Raw genomic sequence first — 19,717 nt, 5'->3', positions numbered from 1 at the left:
ACCGCCAGCAGCATAGACTATTGACGAATGAAAGACGGTTTAAAAGAAATGCTTAGACGGTTTTATATATTTATTAAAATCAAAGATATTTAAACTCAAGAGATACAATTGTTTGCCTTTTTCCTTCATTGGACATTATTCTATCTTTATTTTCCCATCTGATTTACACCGAAAACATTTTCCAGATTTACCTGTATGTTGGTATTAGTATTCACTTAAACACTACAACCAATTGGTAATAAATAATTTCGTTAGATTTCTGTAATATATCAAGTACATTAATTTGCTAACGTTAATTTTTTCGTTGCTGCTGCTTAACTATTTTAAATTTTATAATGGAATAAAAATATAAATTTAATAATAAGAAGCAGTTTGGCAACGTCACTTTTAGAAATATGCCGGCGTAGTACAACTGATCTCGACTATGAATGAATTTTCTTATATAGATTCTACTATTGCGAGGTTGCCATTCGGCCGTTTATGCTCCGTACTCTTTAATTACAGTTTTATAGTATTTTTGCGTTATTTTGTGGACTTCTGTGGATATTAATTTGAAAATAGGGTACATTCATGTATTATGTACAAGCGAGTGTATCATTTAAATCCAGATGTAACATTTTACCCGTAAGTAAAAATAAGTAGGGTTAGGTATATTATTATATTATAATTTTGTCTGCAGATACACAGGCGTACCTAAATATAAAAAAATAGCAGATATTTAAATTATATTTATTTTTAAATGGTATATTTATTAATTAAATTAATTGTAGGTAGAAGAAAAAGGCACATGGTACCTACTAAAGTAGGTACCAATAAATTAACAATAATTTCTGTTTCACTTTTGAGAAACGGTATTGAATATTAAAAATTATATTTAATTTCTATAAACCGCCTGTAATTTATAAAATTTTGAACATCAATTTTCGAAAAAACGTACTTTCTTATAAGAATAAATCTAATCTAGGTACCTACTTGGGTTTGCCAAAGCGTTACTTACTTTTTGTGAAAGTTTTATTGAGGTGAACGAAAAATGGAATTTTGCTACCTTACAGCGCTATCAGATGGAGCGGACCGTCCACGACTTCGAGCAAGTACCTCATGGTAACCTTGAGTTATATGAACAATTGGACATGGGTCGCGTATGCTCCGTCCGGATTTTGTTCATATAAACTCATGAGTACTTGCTCGAAGTCGCGGACGGTCCGCTCCATCTGAAAGCGCTGTTACTATTTTTTTTCGTTGCTGTTACAATTTTATACAGTTTTTGTTTTAAATTTTAGTTGCTATAATATGAATTGACATCTTTTGACATTCATAGTACATTGATACATTTTTCTATAAAAAATTAATGTATATTCATTACATGAATTTTATGACTTTCTTACATTTTGTTGTATTTTTACATTTTATTGTATTGACATTTTTTGCACATGCACTTTTTATAATATTTATAAACAATATGAATTTACCTTTGCAAGCAAGAGAAAAAAAACTAAATATTTTTTAAAACTAACGAAAGAACCGTTTACTAAACAATTACCACTTTATTTTATTTATGATTTTGTAAAATTATCACTAGACTTTTCTGATGACTGTATTATAATATCAAATCATTTTGTATAGATATACACATAATAATATACATAATATATTTTGAGTTCTGATCCTATGTAGGTAAATAAATGTTGAATTTTACTATTTCTTATGCCTTCGATAGTGAACAATAGTGTACTAATAAAAACTGTAAGGCACATTTTAAATTTTATTCACTGTTTTTTACTGTAGTTGTAAAATTGAGATTAAAACTAAATATTCTTGTGTAACCTTAGAGAAATTGCCAATTTCATCTACCATCGGTAACTGTTTTCTAAATGCACTGTTTAGTCTGATCCACTGTGGGTAAATAAATATTGAATTTTACTATTTCTTATGCCTTCAATAGTGAACAATAGTGAACTAATAAAACCTATAAGGCACATTTTAAATTTTATTCACTGTTTTTTATTGTAGTTGTAAAATTTAGATTAAAACTAAATATTCTTTTGTAACCTTAGAGAAATTGCCAATTTCATCTACCATCGGTAACTGTTTTCTAAATGCACTGTTTTTGAATTTTCATATCAGTTTAATATAGTTGTATTACATTACACTTTATTACAAATTAATGATATTTATTCATACTCCATGCTTACTTATTTTTCTGAAGCCACCACAACGTTTGACCTTGTTTGCATCGTGCTATTTCACAAAATAGTGCGATAAAAATATAAGCCCGTGTTATAAAAATTAGTTCCCGCGTTTCCTGAAATAGATCGAGACGCGCTGTGATTGTTTGTTTGTTTTTTTATTGTTCAGGGTTAACAATAAAAAACAAACAAACAATCACGGCGGCGGCGCGTCTCGATCTATTTCAGGAAACGTGGGAACAAATTTTTATAATACAGGCTCTTATGAGAGTTTCCTTCTGAAAGTATTTCCAGAAATATTTAGTAAAACATTTCGCGGATAGTTTAGAGGATTTTTATGATATAGAATATTGGGACAATTTGATATACCTTATATTTTGTATAGCTTACCTCGTGCGGATGTACTTCGTTCAGATGGACTTGAATCTTGTTCCCGGTAGAAGCTAAAAATAAGTTGAAAGTTGTTAGTTTAGAGTACCATACAATAAAGATATCGTCGTCAGGCTTTTAGCTTGGAAATTCTAAACACAGGCATTCTAAACAACACTTCTAAACCAATTGGACGCCATTTTTCTTTTATGACACGGTAGAAAAATCTAAAAAAGGTATTGTACTAAATATATCAATAGGGTACCACTGAAAAGTATACATGGGGGTGTGAATACGAGTACTATAGTTAATAAATGCCTTTATTGCTCGAATTTTAACCCCTTATAGGGCAGTACTGATAATTTTCTGGTTTGATCAAACTGACTTCGAAAATATAAAAACTAGCACAAAGGGAGCATATCTTCTTAATAACAATTTTCAAAAAGTTAACAAATAAGACAGTGGTGGTCGATTTTTCATCCAGAGACTGTTATGATCATGTATGTATCATCCAATGTAGGAAAAAAGAGTAAGCTATTATCGAATGTAATACCATAAGATGTTTCGGGATTACCGAATTATACGGGATTACCTGATACTTTTACCTGACACGAAATGCGTTACCCTCCTCGGCAAAAGTATTAGGTAATCCCCAAACATCGAGTTGTATTCAAAAGATTATACAACGAACTAAAGTACATATATTATCCCTCCTATTTTGCCATTTTGTATAAGAATTGACGGGGTATTTTGTGGAACTAACAGAAATGTCTTCTGAATTAATATTTCAAAAAATTACAATTACAATATGGTCACCAAGCGATAATCACTTAAATGATTATCACTTATTAATCGCATTCTTCTATATAGGAAATATATACATAGAGCTGTATAATCGGATGTAATACCACAAGATGTTTGGTTTGGTTTGGACAATACTACGACTCCGAAGGAGGAGTAGTGTTGCCGGTGTCGCATTGAGTGTCAGGCAAAAGTATTAGGTAATCCCGAAACATCCAGTTGTATTCAAAAGATTATACAACGAAATAAAGTACATATATCCTTTTTACCAAATCTTTCTTTTACTATTTTGTAATAAGAATTGACAGAATATTTTTGGAACTGACAGAAATGATTCTAAATTAATATTTCAAAAAATGACAATTACAATATGGCCACCAAGCGATAATCACTTAGGTGATTATCACTTATTAATCGCATCCTTCGATATAGGAAAAATATACATAGAATTGTATAATCTCTGTTAGCTCTCTACTCAAAAATTTGCCCATATCAAGTAAATCAAATTTTGTTTTTCGATAAACTCGCATCCTATGAGAAATGATCGAAAATATACAGGATATGTTAACGATTTTAGAAAATTTTATCCGAGGCGTAAATTTAGTGCACTAAACAGAAAGAAATAAACGTCACAGATATATTTGTTTCTATATTTTTAAATTTTTATCACACAAAATTTGCATAGAAAATGCTTAGACGACAATTATTATCTATATGATATACAGCAAACTCAGTGTCACTGATGCTCACTGGTCGAATATTCAACCGCTTACTTTAATCTTTCGCGCCAATTCGGCCAACGTCTAGATATGATTAAATGGCCAAAGCGCGCATAGAAATACGCATAGCGCACAAACTGGGCGATAATACGCTTCCACGCGACTGATTAGTTGATTAAATTAAAATGATTGACTTAGCGACCATCAACCCATAAAGGGTTAAAAACCGTTTTTTATTTTTACGTAACTATGCCAATTTTTCGGCATCTAGATGATACATTTTTTAAACATTAACATCGTTTCTCGAGATAAAATCTAAAATTACTGATTACGTTCCTTTTTTTCAGGCAAATATTTATCTAACATGCATCTATATTAATAATTTGTTAAATTTCTGTTGTTTTTTCATCATCTTTTCTTACAGCAAGGATGTTGATTTTAAGTTTACAGAATTCTAGTAAAATTTTACGAATATTGGCAATACACTGTATTTAAATAGCATATCGTTTGGAGGAAGTTGTCATCGTACAGAGACAAATTATGTATTTATGCATGATGGAGTACTCACTAGCTAATTTTTTAAGTCGTAAATAGGGTTGCTAGATTGTTATAGCTAAATTCCGAGGTAGTAAGCGAGGACGAAAAACGGCGACCAAAAAAGACGTTGCTCCAAACAGTTACACTTTACCACCCTTATATCTCGTGCGAAGATTCCTCACGTAAAATAAGCTTTATTTTTCGTATTAACATAGATCCGATTCTGAATTTTTATCAACCAATTAATTAGCTACGAGAGTAGCTTGCTTATTGCCGATTAAAAGTTGTAACTTGATTTGTCAATTTCGATTTTCATGATGAGATCAACGAAATTGTATTAAAATTCACACTTAATAAAATAAAAATAAAATTAACATATTATTTATTTAATCAAATTTATTATCAAATATAACACTGAATTTCAGTACTACCTACAGTAAATTCAAGAAAAAAATAACTGTATTTAAGATAATTATTATAAAATACATTGAACATCCTGTAACTTTAAAACTATGCGTTTTTGCATCTATGTTTATAGGAACTCTTTTTCGCATGTTTTGGTGAGGAATCAATGAGTACTTATTTAACACTATGGCTAGTTAATGACATAAAAAATTGTAAAGGTTGCTGTTAGACTTAGATTAAAGATAATTAATAAAATTGTGTTTATTTCATTAAGGAGACAGATATCGACAAAATATCCAGAGACAACTTTTAATCGGCATTAAACGACCTACAACATAAATATGTTAGCAACAACCTCAAAGAAGAGAAAGAAGTCAATGGCGCACAGTTTCTTTTTTGAAAAATATTCCATTAATAACCCATACGCACGTCTGTACGTCCCAGGTGAATCTGTCCGACGCTTTTTTAGAATTAAAATATGTCGCACTTGTCACATATGTCACAATGTATTCAAAACGCTAAAAGCACTTGGAAAAAATATATAATAAATCGAAAAAAATTCAAGACTTTAACCCCCTGTAGCTACGAAACAAAGCAGAATCGGGCCTATGTTAATATAATAAATAAATCTTATTTTTACGTAAGGAATCTTCCCACAAGAGATACACATGTTTTTTTTGAGTCACCCGGTGTAAACGAATGAAGCTAAATCGAAAAATTGATGAAATAATGTTGAGCATTTTTCAAAGAACAGCTAACTACATAACGCAATACATCCAATTATTCAATACTGCCGTAACTGCATTTATTTCGGAAAAATGAATGCAGCCAGTAAATTATTGCTTCATTTCCATAGATAAATTTGTTTTTTTTTCAAACGTCACAAAAGTATTAATTTTTGCGACGTTATTGACAATATAAAGTTATTTTAACGCCTAGGCACAAAAGTATAGCACTTTTACACCTAAGCATAAAAGTACGAAAATATATTATTAAATTGACATAAAGTGTTAAATCCAGCGAACCGTAACCATATTTTCTCGATTATAATTACAATTACTTACAAGATAATACTCTTAAATTTTTTGATATTATTTTCAACGTTGGAAATTGTTTAAAAAATTATTTGAGACGTTTGAAAAAAAATAGCATGTTCCATTCGGAGTAAAAATTACTTTTTGTGCCTCACCTGCAATATCAAACGAACAGCCTCGCCACAAAAAACATATTTTTTTCAAACGTCACACAAGTATTAATTTTTGCGATGTGATTGACAATATAAAAAAGTAATCTTAACGTCTAGGTACAAAAGTACAGCACTTTTAAGCCTAAGCATAAAAGTACGAAAATATTAACTGACATGAAGTGTCAAATTCAACAAGCGTAACCATAGTTTCTCGATATATAATTTCATACAAGATATGACTTTTAAATCTTTTTATATTATTTGTAACGTTTGAAATTATTTAAAAAATTTATTTGTGATATTTGAAAAAAATAGCATGTTTTTTTCGGAGCAAAAATTACTTTTTCATGGTACATGTTTTATACTTGCAATAACTTTCTTTTTCGTTCGTTTGATAGGAATACTATTAGCCATCGAAATGTGTTTGCCAATTTCAGTAGTACTCTGTATACTCTGATAGTACTATAGTAATCGCAAATCAATTTCCGATGCGCGTCATCAATTTTGAGTGACAAGTGATGGTGACAGCGCTGCCAGATTGAGATAAATTTATGAGATGAACCTTAATTTAAAATTGACAAACAACATATTTATTATATCATTTTTTAAAGAGTTTTACGTTTTATTTTTAGTTTAAAAACTAATATCTTAGTGATTAATTTATTTATTTGTTTTTTAGCTTATTTTACTTATTACATATTGGCAAAAACTAGTCCATTAGGAAGATTATTATAAGCATTATTATGGGGTTACTTATTTATTGATACCTCTTACAATTGTACCTCTTACAACTCCATAAGTGGTAATAACAAGTAAGAGGGTGCTATTAATACACAAACTAATACTGACAGAATTTAATAAAAACTAACTTTGAAAGTGGTAGAATGTGCTTATCATTCAAACTTACTTTTCTGACTGCAGTAAGGGTAATATTGCCACTTTTATTGTCACGTTCTCGTTCAAAATAGTTAAAAAAAAACAGGGAAGCTACAAGCTCATTGCTTGGATAGTTTAATTGCTTCGGCATATTTTCAATACACAGTTGTATCGAAAATATTTTCGTTACGTTTTCCTTTATACGTTTTTTATATATTATTTTTTTCAAGTCGTACCAAAATGATTGTGGTGGTCTGGAATTTTCTAGAGAGAGAGGGAGCAAAAATATTTTTCTTTTATATTTTTTTTATATAATACTATCTTTATATTCTTTAAATAATTTGGACGAACTTTTCAATTATTATAACTTGATCTAAACTGTCATTGTCTATTTTTTTAAATTTTAATTATAATTTTTACTATAATTAGTAGTTGGATTTAGATTGGATATTGTTTATTTCAATCACTATCTATACATGTCATTTAAATTTTAAGTATTATTATTGTACAAGCTATTGGCAACGACGTGACAGGCTACTTGGCGATTTTTGAACACCACCACAAAACTGGGTACTTATTAATTGTGTTGAGTAGAATACTGCTGTTTGTGTTATCTTCTAGGAAGATACAAAAATTGACCCTCTCCATGAGTAGCTCGCGCACTGAGACTGCTTGTGTCTCACAAGCTCTCCAACGTTAGCCGGATAATCACGCTACCCACCGGCGGATGAGTGCAGCGAAGAGGGTGAGGTCTTTCTCCCAACCAACCGAAGCAGAAATACACATAAGTATTCCAGATTATATTTTTGTTACTGACAAGACTGTCACAGCCAATTGTAGTTGATTATTAAGATTGTTAATTTAATATAGGTCATTAGTGAAATTTGTATTGTCTTATTTAATTCCAAAGCATACTTCCACAAACCAGTAACTTTTAGAATTTTGTGGGTTATACAGTTTCAAGAAATTCAATCCAACAATTCGAAAATTTAGTTCTTAGAAGATTACAGTTGAGGGTTGGAACCTTTGGTGTTACACAGCAAAATAAAAACACTAAATCACCACAATACACCAAAACACTTTTACTTTTACTATTATAAACTGTTCTTCAGTTTATAATCATCTGATGATGCTAACATGGTTAGCGAAACGCGCGTCCAGTGTAAAAGTAAAAGTGTTTTGGTGTTTTGTGGTGTCTTAGAAGAACTGTTTGTGCTTAAAAGTGCAATTTAAAAAAAAAGACTATAAAAATAGGCAAAAAAACGAGAATTACCCACAAAGATTCAACAACAACACAATATTATACAAAATAATGACTGACACTAGGATAATTGTTAAATAATAAAGGAGAACATTGCTGAACACGGCACAAACCAACATAGCGATAATAAAATTCGGTTTAAACTAATTTTTGCAGCTTTAATCTAAATAAAATATCTGTTACAATCATTTGCTCTATAAATTAAAATGAAGAGCTACTCGGTATCTTAAATTATACAACAAATTTAAACATTTTTGCCAAAATTGTATTTAGTCAGGTTTATAGACTTTAGTGTCAATGTCGATATGATTGATGACATGCATCGGAAAATGTTTTGCGATTACAATAGATTATTGTTTTCCATTTTCATTCGTTTTTGTTGGATATTACTGTATAGAGTACCTTTCATACATCCGAAAAGACTCATCGTCAGATAATTGAGGTGGACTCGCGCTTTCAGGAACTGGAGAACGGTCAAATAAGCCTCCCTGTTGTCGACGAAATTTGCTTTCGAAATGTAAGGAATCCAGTTCTAGAAATCATATATTGATAAACTTATTATATAATATAAAATAATTACAGAGTGGCCGTATGTCAGATTTCCTGTTTAGATCAGATTTCCGTATGTGAGATTTTTACTCCAATCTATTTTATATTAAGGTGGGTGACCCAATTAACGGCATATTAAAGATTGACCCGCCGCGCCGCCGCGCCGTAGTCTCTTAAATATTCTTCAAAATAATTTCAATCTTGGCAAACATTTTCACCATATACCGGGTGTTGCATCGTCGAGCGGGACATAGGAAATCCCATGTAAATTTTAATGGGGTCAGTTATTGCATTCCCTAATTATTTTAGAGAATAATTCTATTTAGGTTTATTGAAGAGCACTAAAACCCACATTCAAAAGAATCACTTTAGATATTTTTGATTAGCCCGTTTACGAGTTATCGCCGATTTCTTTTTAAATATTTCTCCTTTCTTATGGCCCTGTATTTACTTATGAGTACCAGTCAAGGTAAAAGATAACTGTCAAATGAAGTTGTCATTTTAGAAGTTTATCTATTTAGTGCTTTATTATTATTATTAAAAACTCATACCTACGATGATTAAATGGTATTATCAAGGAAACAGTTATCAAAAGGTGTCGGACATGTTTGCTGCTCTGTATCCGAATAGACCGATACCTGGGAAATCTGCAATCGCAAGGAATATCCAGAGATTTGAGACCAAAGGTACCCTAATAAATAACTGCAGATGTGAAGTAAGGCAGGAACAAAGAGAAGATGCAAGAAATGATACCGATTTGGAAGTTTTATTGTGCCTGGAAGAGAACGATGGAAAGATCAGCACAAGAAAACTTGAGGATGAAATAGAAATAGATCACACTACAGCGTTTCGAATTTTGAAACGACATAAATACTATTCCTTCAAATATGAAAAGCACCAAGAGCTACGAGATGGGGACGAAATACGCCGGCAGGCGTTTTGTTTTGATATGATGGAAAGAGCAAACACGGATAGATTAATTATGATTAATTTAATAGTACCTAAATTAATAAGTTATTAAATATTTCTCCTTTCTTATGACCCTGTATTTACTTATGAGCACCAGTCAAGGTAAAAGATAACTGTTAAATGAAGTTGTCATTTAATAGTACCTAAATTAATAAGTTATTGAATATTGTAATAATACTATAATTAACCTTGTAATTGATTACTTTATTTTACTTTAATTCATATTAATTTGTATTTATAAATACATCATTAAGATTTCCGATGTAGGAATGAGTTTTCAATAATAATAAAGCACTAAATAGGTAAATTTCTGAAATGACAATTTCATTTGACAATTATCTTTTACGTTGACTGGTACTCATAAGTAAATACAGGGCCATAAGAAAGGAGAAATATTTAAAAAGAAATCGGCGATAACTCGTAAACGAGTTAATCAAAAATATCTAAAGTTATTCTTTTGAATGTGGGTTTTAGTGCTCTTCAATACACCTAAATAGAATTAATTATTCTCTAAAATAATTAGGGAAGCCAATAATTGACCCCATTAAAATTTACATGGGATTTCCTATGTCCCGTCCGACGATGCAACACCCGGTATAGGGTACTACAAATTCGAGGTACGAGCATTAGTATCTCGGAAACCGTAATAGATACAAAAATGGTTAAATTGGGGCCAAGTTGCACCTTAGGATGTCATCAAGAAAGTTTTAAAAATTTCAAGGATTGCTGAGTTTTTTGGAAAAAACGGATTTTTTGAAAATCAATTTTATTTTTTTCTGTCGTTACTTTATAGAAAATCAAAAAACTAATTGCACATTCTTATAGCCACTATATTAGGGCTATCTGATAATATTTTTAGATTTTCAAATTAGCTGATAATATGTGAGATACAGAGTCCAACTTATTTTTTTTAAATACCGACCTGCATTTTTTATTTCAGATTTTGAAAGAAATCGGTCTCATAAGTAAAATGACATACCACACTTCATACTTTTTTTTGTTTTGTGTACCTACCTTAACAACAACAAAACTATTTAATTATTATTTAAAATAATTTCAAGTCCGGCTCTGCCTTTTTAAATTACTTAATCTGATTATATTCATCGTAACAATATTGATCAACACTAATAATTAACATTGAATAAGGAAAATCGAGGCAATTGAAAGATTAAAATAAATAATATCCAGGTCAGCAATTTAACGATAACTTTTTTTATTTTTAATTTGGAATCTCAGTGTACGATCTAATAATATGCATAAATTAATCGTAGTTATTATAAATAAATCAATTTCTAAAAACTACTTTCTAATGCTCTACATATTCGAACCTACATGTACCACCCTTCCTATCGCACAAATTTATTATTCGTTTAATTTTATGTAAAACTTGGAAAATAAGTTGGTTATAATAATGGTTTTATAATTCGGAAACTCTCTATTTATTTATCTAGTAATGCTAAAACACTCTATTTTAAAGTCGATTAGAGAAAATAGTATGATTCATTGGCAAGTAATGTAAACATTTACGATCCGGTAAAATTGTGATGTAAGAGGAGGCTTAGCTTGCCTACGGCGGTTCAGTAGTAGACTGGCCAGCCGGCTGTTGTGTTGTGTTTTGTCATAGAGCTATTTGGGGGTTGAGAGTCTTTTGACTATAAACGTTGCAAGTACTGTAAGGCAACGGGTCGTTTGACCGGAAGAAAACCTCTGGTGACGTCTTTCCTTCGAGGTTGGTCTTGAGAGTTTCAGGTCTCCCTTGTCTTCTCGATTGACACGATGCGGCGTTGGAGTAGAGAGACTAGTGAGGTACCCCAATTAGCTTATTCGATTGGGATGCGAATCTGTTTAGCGGCAGAGTTGCGTCCGGGGGAAGCCCCTATACTATTTCAGGGGACACTAGCTAGTTGTTGAAGATTATTAACCAATATATAACCGAATTATATTTGAATTAGATGGAAAATATGGAATGGGATATATTGAATAGAATATATCAGTATCTAGGGGGCGGAGTACCCCCGGGTGAGTCTTACTATTTAACTATTAATTTTATCCAGATCAGTAAATGTTTGTTTTGTTATTTTCATGTACAATGAGAGAGTGCTTGCCAGTGACCAACTAAATGGATATTTGAGGTGAACATGGGCGCCGGAAGAATGAAATTTAGGGGGGGCAAGGTAAAAATGAATAAAAAATTTACATTTTTGGTAATTATTGGGAAAACTGGAAATCGTCCGATTTTCACCAAAATTGGTATACACCCTATTTTGAAGTCGTAGATTACGAATCTGAACTTTTTTCTTGGCGGTCTCTTACCGTTTTTCAGAGAAAAACGGAAAATAATTTCAATATCGAATTTTTCTTAATTTCTCATATTTTTAAGGTTTTGCTATTTTCTGTTACTTTTTAACCAATTCTATGCATAATAGAGAAAATTTGCTAAAATAAATTTGTAAACAATCTGAAAATGTTAGATTATAGCTTTGTTCGGGTTCTTGTTATTACCGATTCTGAACCGTCCAAGAACTCTGCAGCGCATGCGCAAATGAAATAATGTCTTCATATTTCCTTCTGCGCATACGCATCACAGTTCTAGGACGGTTCAGAATCGGTAATAAGAGAAACCCGAAGTAAGTTTATGTGTTTCTGGCATTTAAAGCAACGTTGCCAATGCTAAACCTAAATTTAGCGTGTTTTTTTCGCTCATTCTGGAATTACGAAAGGCGGTCGCCAGAAGAACGGCTCCTTCCCATAACTGCTATTTTACCAACGAGATCTGACTATTTATACCCACGAAGTTGCACGAAAGAGTTTTGATTGCATTGGTTACAACTTCCATGCAGAGGGTGTTAATCTTTTGTTGTTATATTATTAGATTAACTAAAAAAAGATTAACCCCCTCCGCAAAGAAGTTAAAACCAATGCAATCAAAACTCTTCCGCGTAATTTTGTGGATATAGGTGTATATTTAATTATTGTCGATCTCATAATAGGTAATTTATTTAAAATCCCTAATCACCCGAAAAAATAGAAGATATGGCAACGTTGTAAATTTTCAAATTTCTAGATTAGGTCTAGAATATATTTGTCTCTCTTATTACATAGGAGAGAGAAAGAAGGATATATCAAATGTCAAACTTCCATCTGGTCTCAATTTTCTTTGCTATTTTGTTAAGAAAAGTGTTTTTCAGTAAAATGTTGGACACTTTTCTATCCCCAATCAAGTGTGGCTTTTAGATAAACTATAATATAATGAAAATATAGTGAAATTATTACTTTATAGGGCCGAAATAAAGAAAAATTCAATGTTGAAATAATTTTCCGTTTTTCTGAAAAACGGTAAGAGACCGCCAAGAAAAAAGTAGATTCGTAATCTACGACCTCAAAATAGTGTGTATACCAATTTTGGTGAAAATCGGACGATTTCCAGTTTTCCCAATAATTACCACATTTTTTATTTTTTTACAGGTAACACCTAAATATTTCATAATAATGATTATTTTTTTACAGATGAATGTAAGTATAGCTTTTATTTTTATTGTTTCAGTGATCCAGGGGTGGGCAAATGCCCCCTCTTGCCCCCCCTGTCCGGCGCCCATGGAGGTGAATTTGTATTGTGAGACCCGGTTGAGTAAGCCCCAGAAATAAGCGATTTTACATTTATTTATAGCTCTTTGAAGATATCTTCTTCTTATAGTGCATTTTGTACTCTTTATTGTAAATATTGAAAAATATTGGTTTCACTTTTACAAATGACGTCAAATAATGCCCCCCTCCCCTGGCTCTTGACGATAGGTTCAGGAACCTCGCTGGCTATTATATACTGCTCTACCATTTCCAATCCATCTTCCAGAAAAATTATTTGATTGTTTATATTATATTATACTTATATTATTTATTTTATATTACTTTTTATTGCATTTGATTTTCCGTATTCAATGTTTTACCCCACGTCATTGTTAAGTTTGAAGGCTTATCAATTTTGGAACGATGAATAGATTAAATATTTAAAAAAAACAGAGCCGGACTTGAAATGAATTTAAATAAATTGTGTTAGGTTAGGTTAGGCTGGGTTAGGTTAGGACCATCCAAACATAGCAAGACTATCCAAACATAAAACAGGAGTAGTCTTAAAGGCTGGTAGGAATGGAGCGCGTACGTTCCAAACCAAACCAATATACACGGGCCACTACCGGATGAGATCACACTTACAGAGGATGGGACTGGTGGAAGACGCCGAATGCCGACTCTGTATGGAAGATAACGAAACAATGAAGAACGTTATGTGTACCTGCCCCGCTGGGGGCAGGACCGGATTTCAGGTGTTTGGCAAAACCACGCTAGACCTATCAGACTTAGGAGACATATCACCCTCGGACATAACAGCCTATATCAAAAGGGATCTTGAGGGGGAACTTTAATTCTCTTTTTCTATTAAAGAGCTTGTAGAAACTGAGCCACAATAGGCCCTCGCGGCAGCCGTGGAGGGTCCCACTTGGGACTCACTCTTAGTGAATACAATACAATACAACCATCATCCGCGTTCCCTCTTGTAGATACGTCTAAACACGTAATGACAGTTACTGGTTACTGACGTACCTACGAATTGACACCAGACGCTGGCGTACTTCCTTAGTGTATTTCTTGATCCTCTGTTATATATGGTATAATTGGTTTGTTTATACCTGCTATATACGCAATTAAATTATTGAATTTGTAGTAGACTGACCAGAAAACTATCTAAAAATGAAACTCTCAAGGTTATTCAGGTTTATAAAGAGCAAGAATGCTTGTGGGATATTAAAAGCGATAAATATAAAAATAAGCAAATTGGATGAAAGGAAGTAATGGGACAAATAGGACTTAGTATTGATGATATTAACGCCAAAATGAAGAGTATTAGCAGTACATACTATTAGAAATAGATAAAATTGAAAAATCTACAAGATACGGTGCTGGAGGAAATGTAACCTATGTAGCCAAAGTAAACGCCAACCTGTATTCATGAATCTTCCTGGATCTTTCAATTATATTTGTTTCAAGAGCAAAATCGAACCATAATAACGACTCCATAATAAAATCTCTAATAATAACGTAGACATTTTATGTATAGATTTAATTTTTAACAAAAAAGAATTTTTTGGAATTTATTTTTTAAGTGACAAGCATGTGACAAGATAACAAATCAAACCTCACAACTAACGACGGAAAAATACGTTTAACTAACAGGACTCGGGAAATACGTTTAACTTAACAGAGCCATCATAAAACAAGAAGAAGAACTAACTGGACTCGTAACAACGTGAGCCAGTTCTGCCCGAGTCAAGAGCTGGCGTACCAGTAAAACTGTCATCAGCTACTGGAAACGTGTAAACGACAGCTTTGTTCGGGTTCTTATTATCACCGATTCTGAACCGCCCCAGAACCCTGCCGTGCATGCGCTAATGAAATAATTTCTCCGTATTTCCTTCTACGCATGCGTATCACAGTTCTAGGACGGTTCAGAATCAGTAACAAGAAAAACCCGACATAGTCCAGCATAGCGCCAGTGATGAGCTGGCGTACCAGTGGGATAGGCCGACAGGCGCCAGCCACTGGATACCTAGTACCGTAGAGTTTCTAATAACGCCAGCGGAAGATATTTTTCAGTGGCGTTATTAGGTGCATATGATTTAAAAGGATCTGTTATTGATTGGGGCAATAGGGGTAAGTTTCCCCTGTTTCCGTTAAAACTATTCGACTTTAGTAGATTTTCATAAAATTCCCATGTCAAAAACACCATTAATGTCATAATCTATAAAAAGGAGTGCATTTTTAAACTAATTTTAAACACTTAGAGCTCTTCCAAAATAATAATCAGGACCTAAATAAAAATCAGGCAATCAGTAGGGGGTGTCACGTTTATGAGTAGAAATATAAAGATGCGGTTTTCACATCATTATGCTATTTATCGATGAGACCAAAGATGGTACAAACAGATTGGGCCTAGCCCACTTGGTTTGTGAAATAAGGATGAATTTGAAAATGATCCATTTTGCGACCAACTTCCGATCTTCGTTATCTTATTCTATTCTTAGTTTTTTCAAGGACTGATACGTTTGAGACATACATGGTGGTACAATTTGATTCTTAACAGTTGTCTAAGGTGTATCTGTTGCAACTTGTAATGCGTTCGTGTGCCGGCGCGGCTATACGGCACCCAGGTTTCGCTTCCATTCATACAACATTTCACACCATCTAGTGGAGCTAGGCCTGTTCCAAACACCGGAACACCGTTTCAACACCGGTGTTGGGCTGACACCGGTGGCGAAATATTGACTATCCGGTGTTCCGGTGTCGACACCGACACCGGTGTTGGCACCGACACCAGTGGTGGCACCGACGCCGGTGTTGATACCGATACCGGTATTCATTTCGATACTGGTGTTCATCTACAACACCGGTGTTCATCTCGACACCGGTGTTGGTCTAGACACCGGTGTTCATCTCGATACCGGTTTTGACTACGACACCGGTGTTTGATAAACGGGTTAAAGAAGAAATAATGTTAATTAATAAGTTCAAAATAAACCCTGATAATAATAATGTCGTATCGGTGCTTATTTTTATCGTTTATCGCGCACAGACTTTAACTTAAAACTTTCAAATTTAAATATGTTTTTTTGCCAGACTAATCACTAAAATAAAGTGGAAGCATCAGATAAACAACTATAAAGTAAAAAATTGTTTAATCAAAAACAAACAGAAAACAAAACAAAACATAAATAAACAAAAATTCGTAGCTGTAAAATAAACTAAAAGTATTACATAAAAAAACAAAAAAAAACAAACGGCACCATCGATATCGACACCGAGACCGGTGTTGATCTCGACACCGGTGTTCATCGCGATACCGGTGTTGAGATAAACATCGGTGTTCAGATAAACACCGGTGTCGAGATAAACACCGGTGTCGAGATAAACACCGGTGTTGAGATAAACACCGGTGTTGTAGATGAACACCGGTGCTGAAATGAACACCGGTGTTGAGATAAACACCGGTGTCGGTGTTGACACCGGTACACCGACTGAAACACCGGTGGTCTTCAACACCTAACACCGGTATTCAAATCTCAACACCGAACAGGTCTCAGTGGAGCCCCATAGGGTAGCAACCTGACACCGTTTGCACTGTATATAAATGGTATAATAAAGGAAATATCCAGCTTTATGAATTGCAGAGGACTTAAAAATAGTTCATACTATTAATAGTGTTGAGGATAGTCTTTTAATTCAACAATCTTTAAATAGAATATATTCTTGGAGCAAATGAAAGTTTTTGTTAAGGTAATAAAAACTTTTAAAATACACGGTGTAGAAAAAAATTTGTATCAACATACCTGGACTGCCTAAAGGTGCTCTTTCTGGTTGAGAACTCCCTAAAATAGAAAAACATGTCAGTTTAGTTAATAAAAATATTATACGATTTTTTTTCAAAATTGATTATTATTAATTAAAATTAATGTTTTTACTTTGTGGAGTTTTCATCACAGAGAAAGATTTTAGACTTTTATAAAAAAACAAAGTATATTTAATATTAATTTAATAATATTTATTGGAATTGTTGGTAATTATATAAATTAATAACGCTTAAGTAAAATATTTTGAACTGAAACATTAACTGAGAGTTATTTTTTTTAATTTATTAAATTTTAAATAAGTTCAAAACCAGTTACCGGGTTTTCCTCTAAAATCTGCTTGTTGTCTACTTCTTTCTGAAAATCATATAGAACACATTAGAGGTTGGAAATAAAAATATATTGAATATAAATATTGTATAATTATAGTAGATACTGTGCCACTTAATATACACTAAGATGCAAGAAAACGCAACGAAATTTTTGGTCAAAAAAGTGTTATATTTTTCTTATTTTTAGCACTATTTTCATGAATTTTTTAACAAGCTATACAGGGTGCTACAAATTCGAGGTAAGAGCATTGGTATCTCGGTAACCGTAATAGATATGAACATGGTTAAATTGGGGCAAAGTTGCGCTTTGTGATGTTCACCAAGATACCATCAAAAAAGTTTTAAAAATTTCAAGGATTACTGAGTTTTTTTGAAAAAAAAACAGATTTTTTTGAAAATCAATTTTATTTCTTTCTGTCGTTACTTTTTAGAAAACTAATTGCACATTCTCATAGTCACTTTATAGGGCTATCTGATAGTATTGTTACGGATTCAGTATTTTTAGATTTTCAAATTAGCTGATAATTTGTGAGATACAGAGGCCACCTTATTTTTTTAAATACAAACCTGCATTGTTTATTTCAAGTTTTGAAAGAACTCGGTCTCCTGAGTACAATCATATGCTACACTTAATTTTTTTTCTGTTTCAATTTATTTAAACTAATTTCAAGTCCGACTCTGTTTTTTTTTAATATTTAATCTATTCATCGTTACAATATTGATAAGCTTTCAAACTTAACAATGACGTGGGGTAAAACATCGAATACGGAAAATCTAATGCAATAAAATAATAAAAAATAATATAAATATACTATAATAAAATATAGACAATCAAATCATTTCCCCAGAAGATGGAGTGGAAATGGTAGAGCAGTATAATGGCCAGCGAGGTTCATGGACCTGTCACCAAGGAGCGGGGGGAAGGGGGTTACGTCATTTGTAAAAGTGAAATCAATACATCTCAACATTTACAATAAAGAGTACAAAATGCATTAGGAAGTATAAGAAGAAAGTTCAAAGAGCTATAAATAAAATTGAACGAAAAATAAATTTGTGCAATGGTAACCCTTTCGAACATTTAGAGCATTAGAAACTAGTTTGTAGAAGTTGATTTATTTATAATAACTACGATTAATATTATGCATATTATTAGGTCGCACACTCACATTTCAAATTCACGATAATTTAAAAATAATATCTTTAAATTGCTACCCTGTATATTATTTATTTGAATCTTCCAATTGCCAAAGTGTGGCATATCATTGTACTCAGGAGACCGAGTTATTTCAAAACCTGAAATAAAAAATGCAGGTCCGTATTTAAAAAAAATAAGTTGGCCTCTGTATCTCACAAATGATCAGCTAATTTGAAAATCTAAAAATATTATCAGATAGCCCTATTAAACTGGCTATAAGGATATGCAATTAGTTTTTTGATTTTCTAAAAAGTAACGACAGGAATAAATATAATAAAATTGATTTGAACAAATCTGTTTTTTCCGAAAAACTCAGCAACCCTTGAAATTTGAAAAACTTTTTTGATGGCATCTTGGTCTCCGCAACTTTAACCTGCCTAAATTTAACTATGTTCGTATCTATTACGGTTACCGAGATACCAATGCTCGTACCTAGAATTTATAGCACCCTGTATATAATCATATCAATTTTAATTCATAAACTCAGTTTTTTATAAACTTTAGTATTTGCCATATTATACAGGGTTAATCGAGGCGTTGTTTTTTAACTTAACTTTAAAACACCTGTACAATAATTTCGTGTGTAAAATTTCCTAAAATATAATTTTACGGTCAAGACCATGTCTCCGGAGCATTTTGTTTTTTTGGATAATGTCAATACATGCCTTGGTTAATTTATAAAAGTAAATAAAAAAAATAAAAAGTAAAAAATATTGTCACCGACAATTTGCAATTTCTTACAAATTATCATTATTTGTTTTTGAAATTATTTTTCAATATGACAAAACGGCTTTGGTTATTATTGTGAACTATAAACTACTATGAACTGCCCATTATGTTTGACGTTTGGGAAATGTTTGGCAGGAGGGTTAGAGGTCCCCAAGCGGTACCAGCTTCATTAAATCTACTTCGCTTGGTTCTTAAAGAAGAATGGGAAA

General features: G+C 32.3%; 1 protein-coding gene across 1 annotated transcript in view; it reads right to left on the bottom strand.

Moving 5' to 3' along the window:
- Positions 1–19,717, bottom strand: part of LOC115874949 — a 229,193-nt gene that overhangs the window by 141,669 nt on the left and 67,807 nt on the right. The window contains exons 10-13 of the mRNA XM_030890257.1: positions 17,571–17,609; positions 17,235–17,273; positions 8,743–8,872; positions 2,577–2,629 (exon numbers count right to left, since the gene is read on the bottom strand). Coding sequence (XP_030746117.1) covers positions 2,577–2,629; positions 8,743–8,872; positions 17,235–17,273; positions 17,571–17,609 — 261 coding nt within the window. The remainder of the gene's footprint in view (positions 1–2,576; positions 2,630–8,742; positions 8,873–17,234; positions 17,274–17,570; positions 17,610–19,717) is intronic.

The sequence above is a fragment of the Sitophilus oryzae genome, unplaced genomic scaffold, assembly GCF_002938485.1.
Source record: "Sitophilus oryzae breed Bouriz unplaced genomic scaffold, Soryzae_2.0 scaffold_1307_pilon_pilon, whole genome shotgun sequence".
Classification (NCBI taxonomy): domain Eukaryota; kingdom Metazoa; phylum Arthropoda; class Insecta; order Coleoptera; family Curculionidae; genus Sitophilus; species Sitophilus oryzae.
Note: the sequence above shows the minus strand (reverse complement) of the source record. Positions and strands in the feature narration are given on the sequence as shown.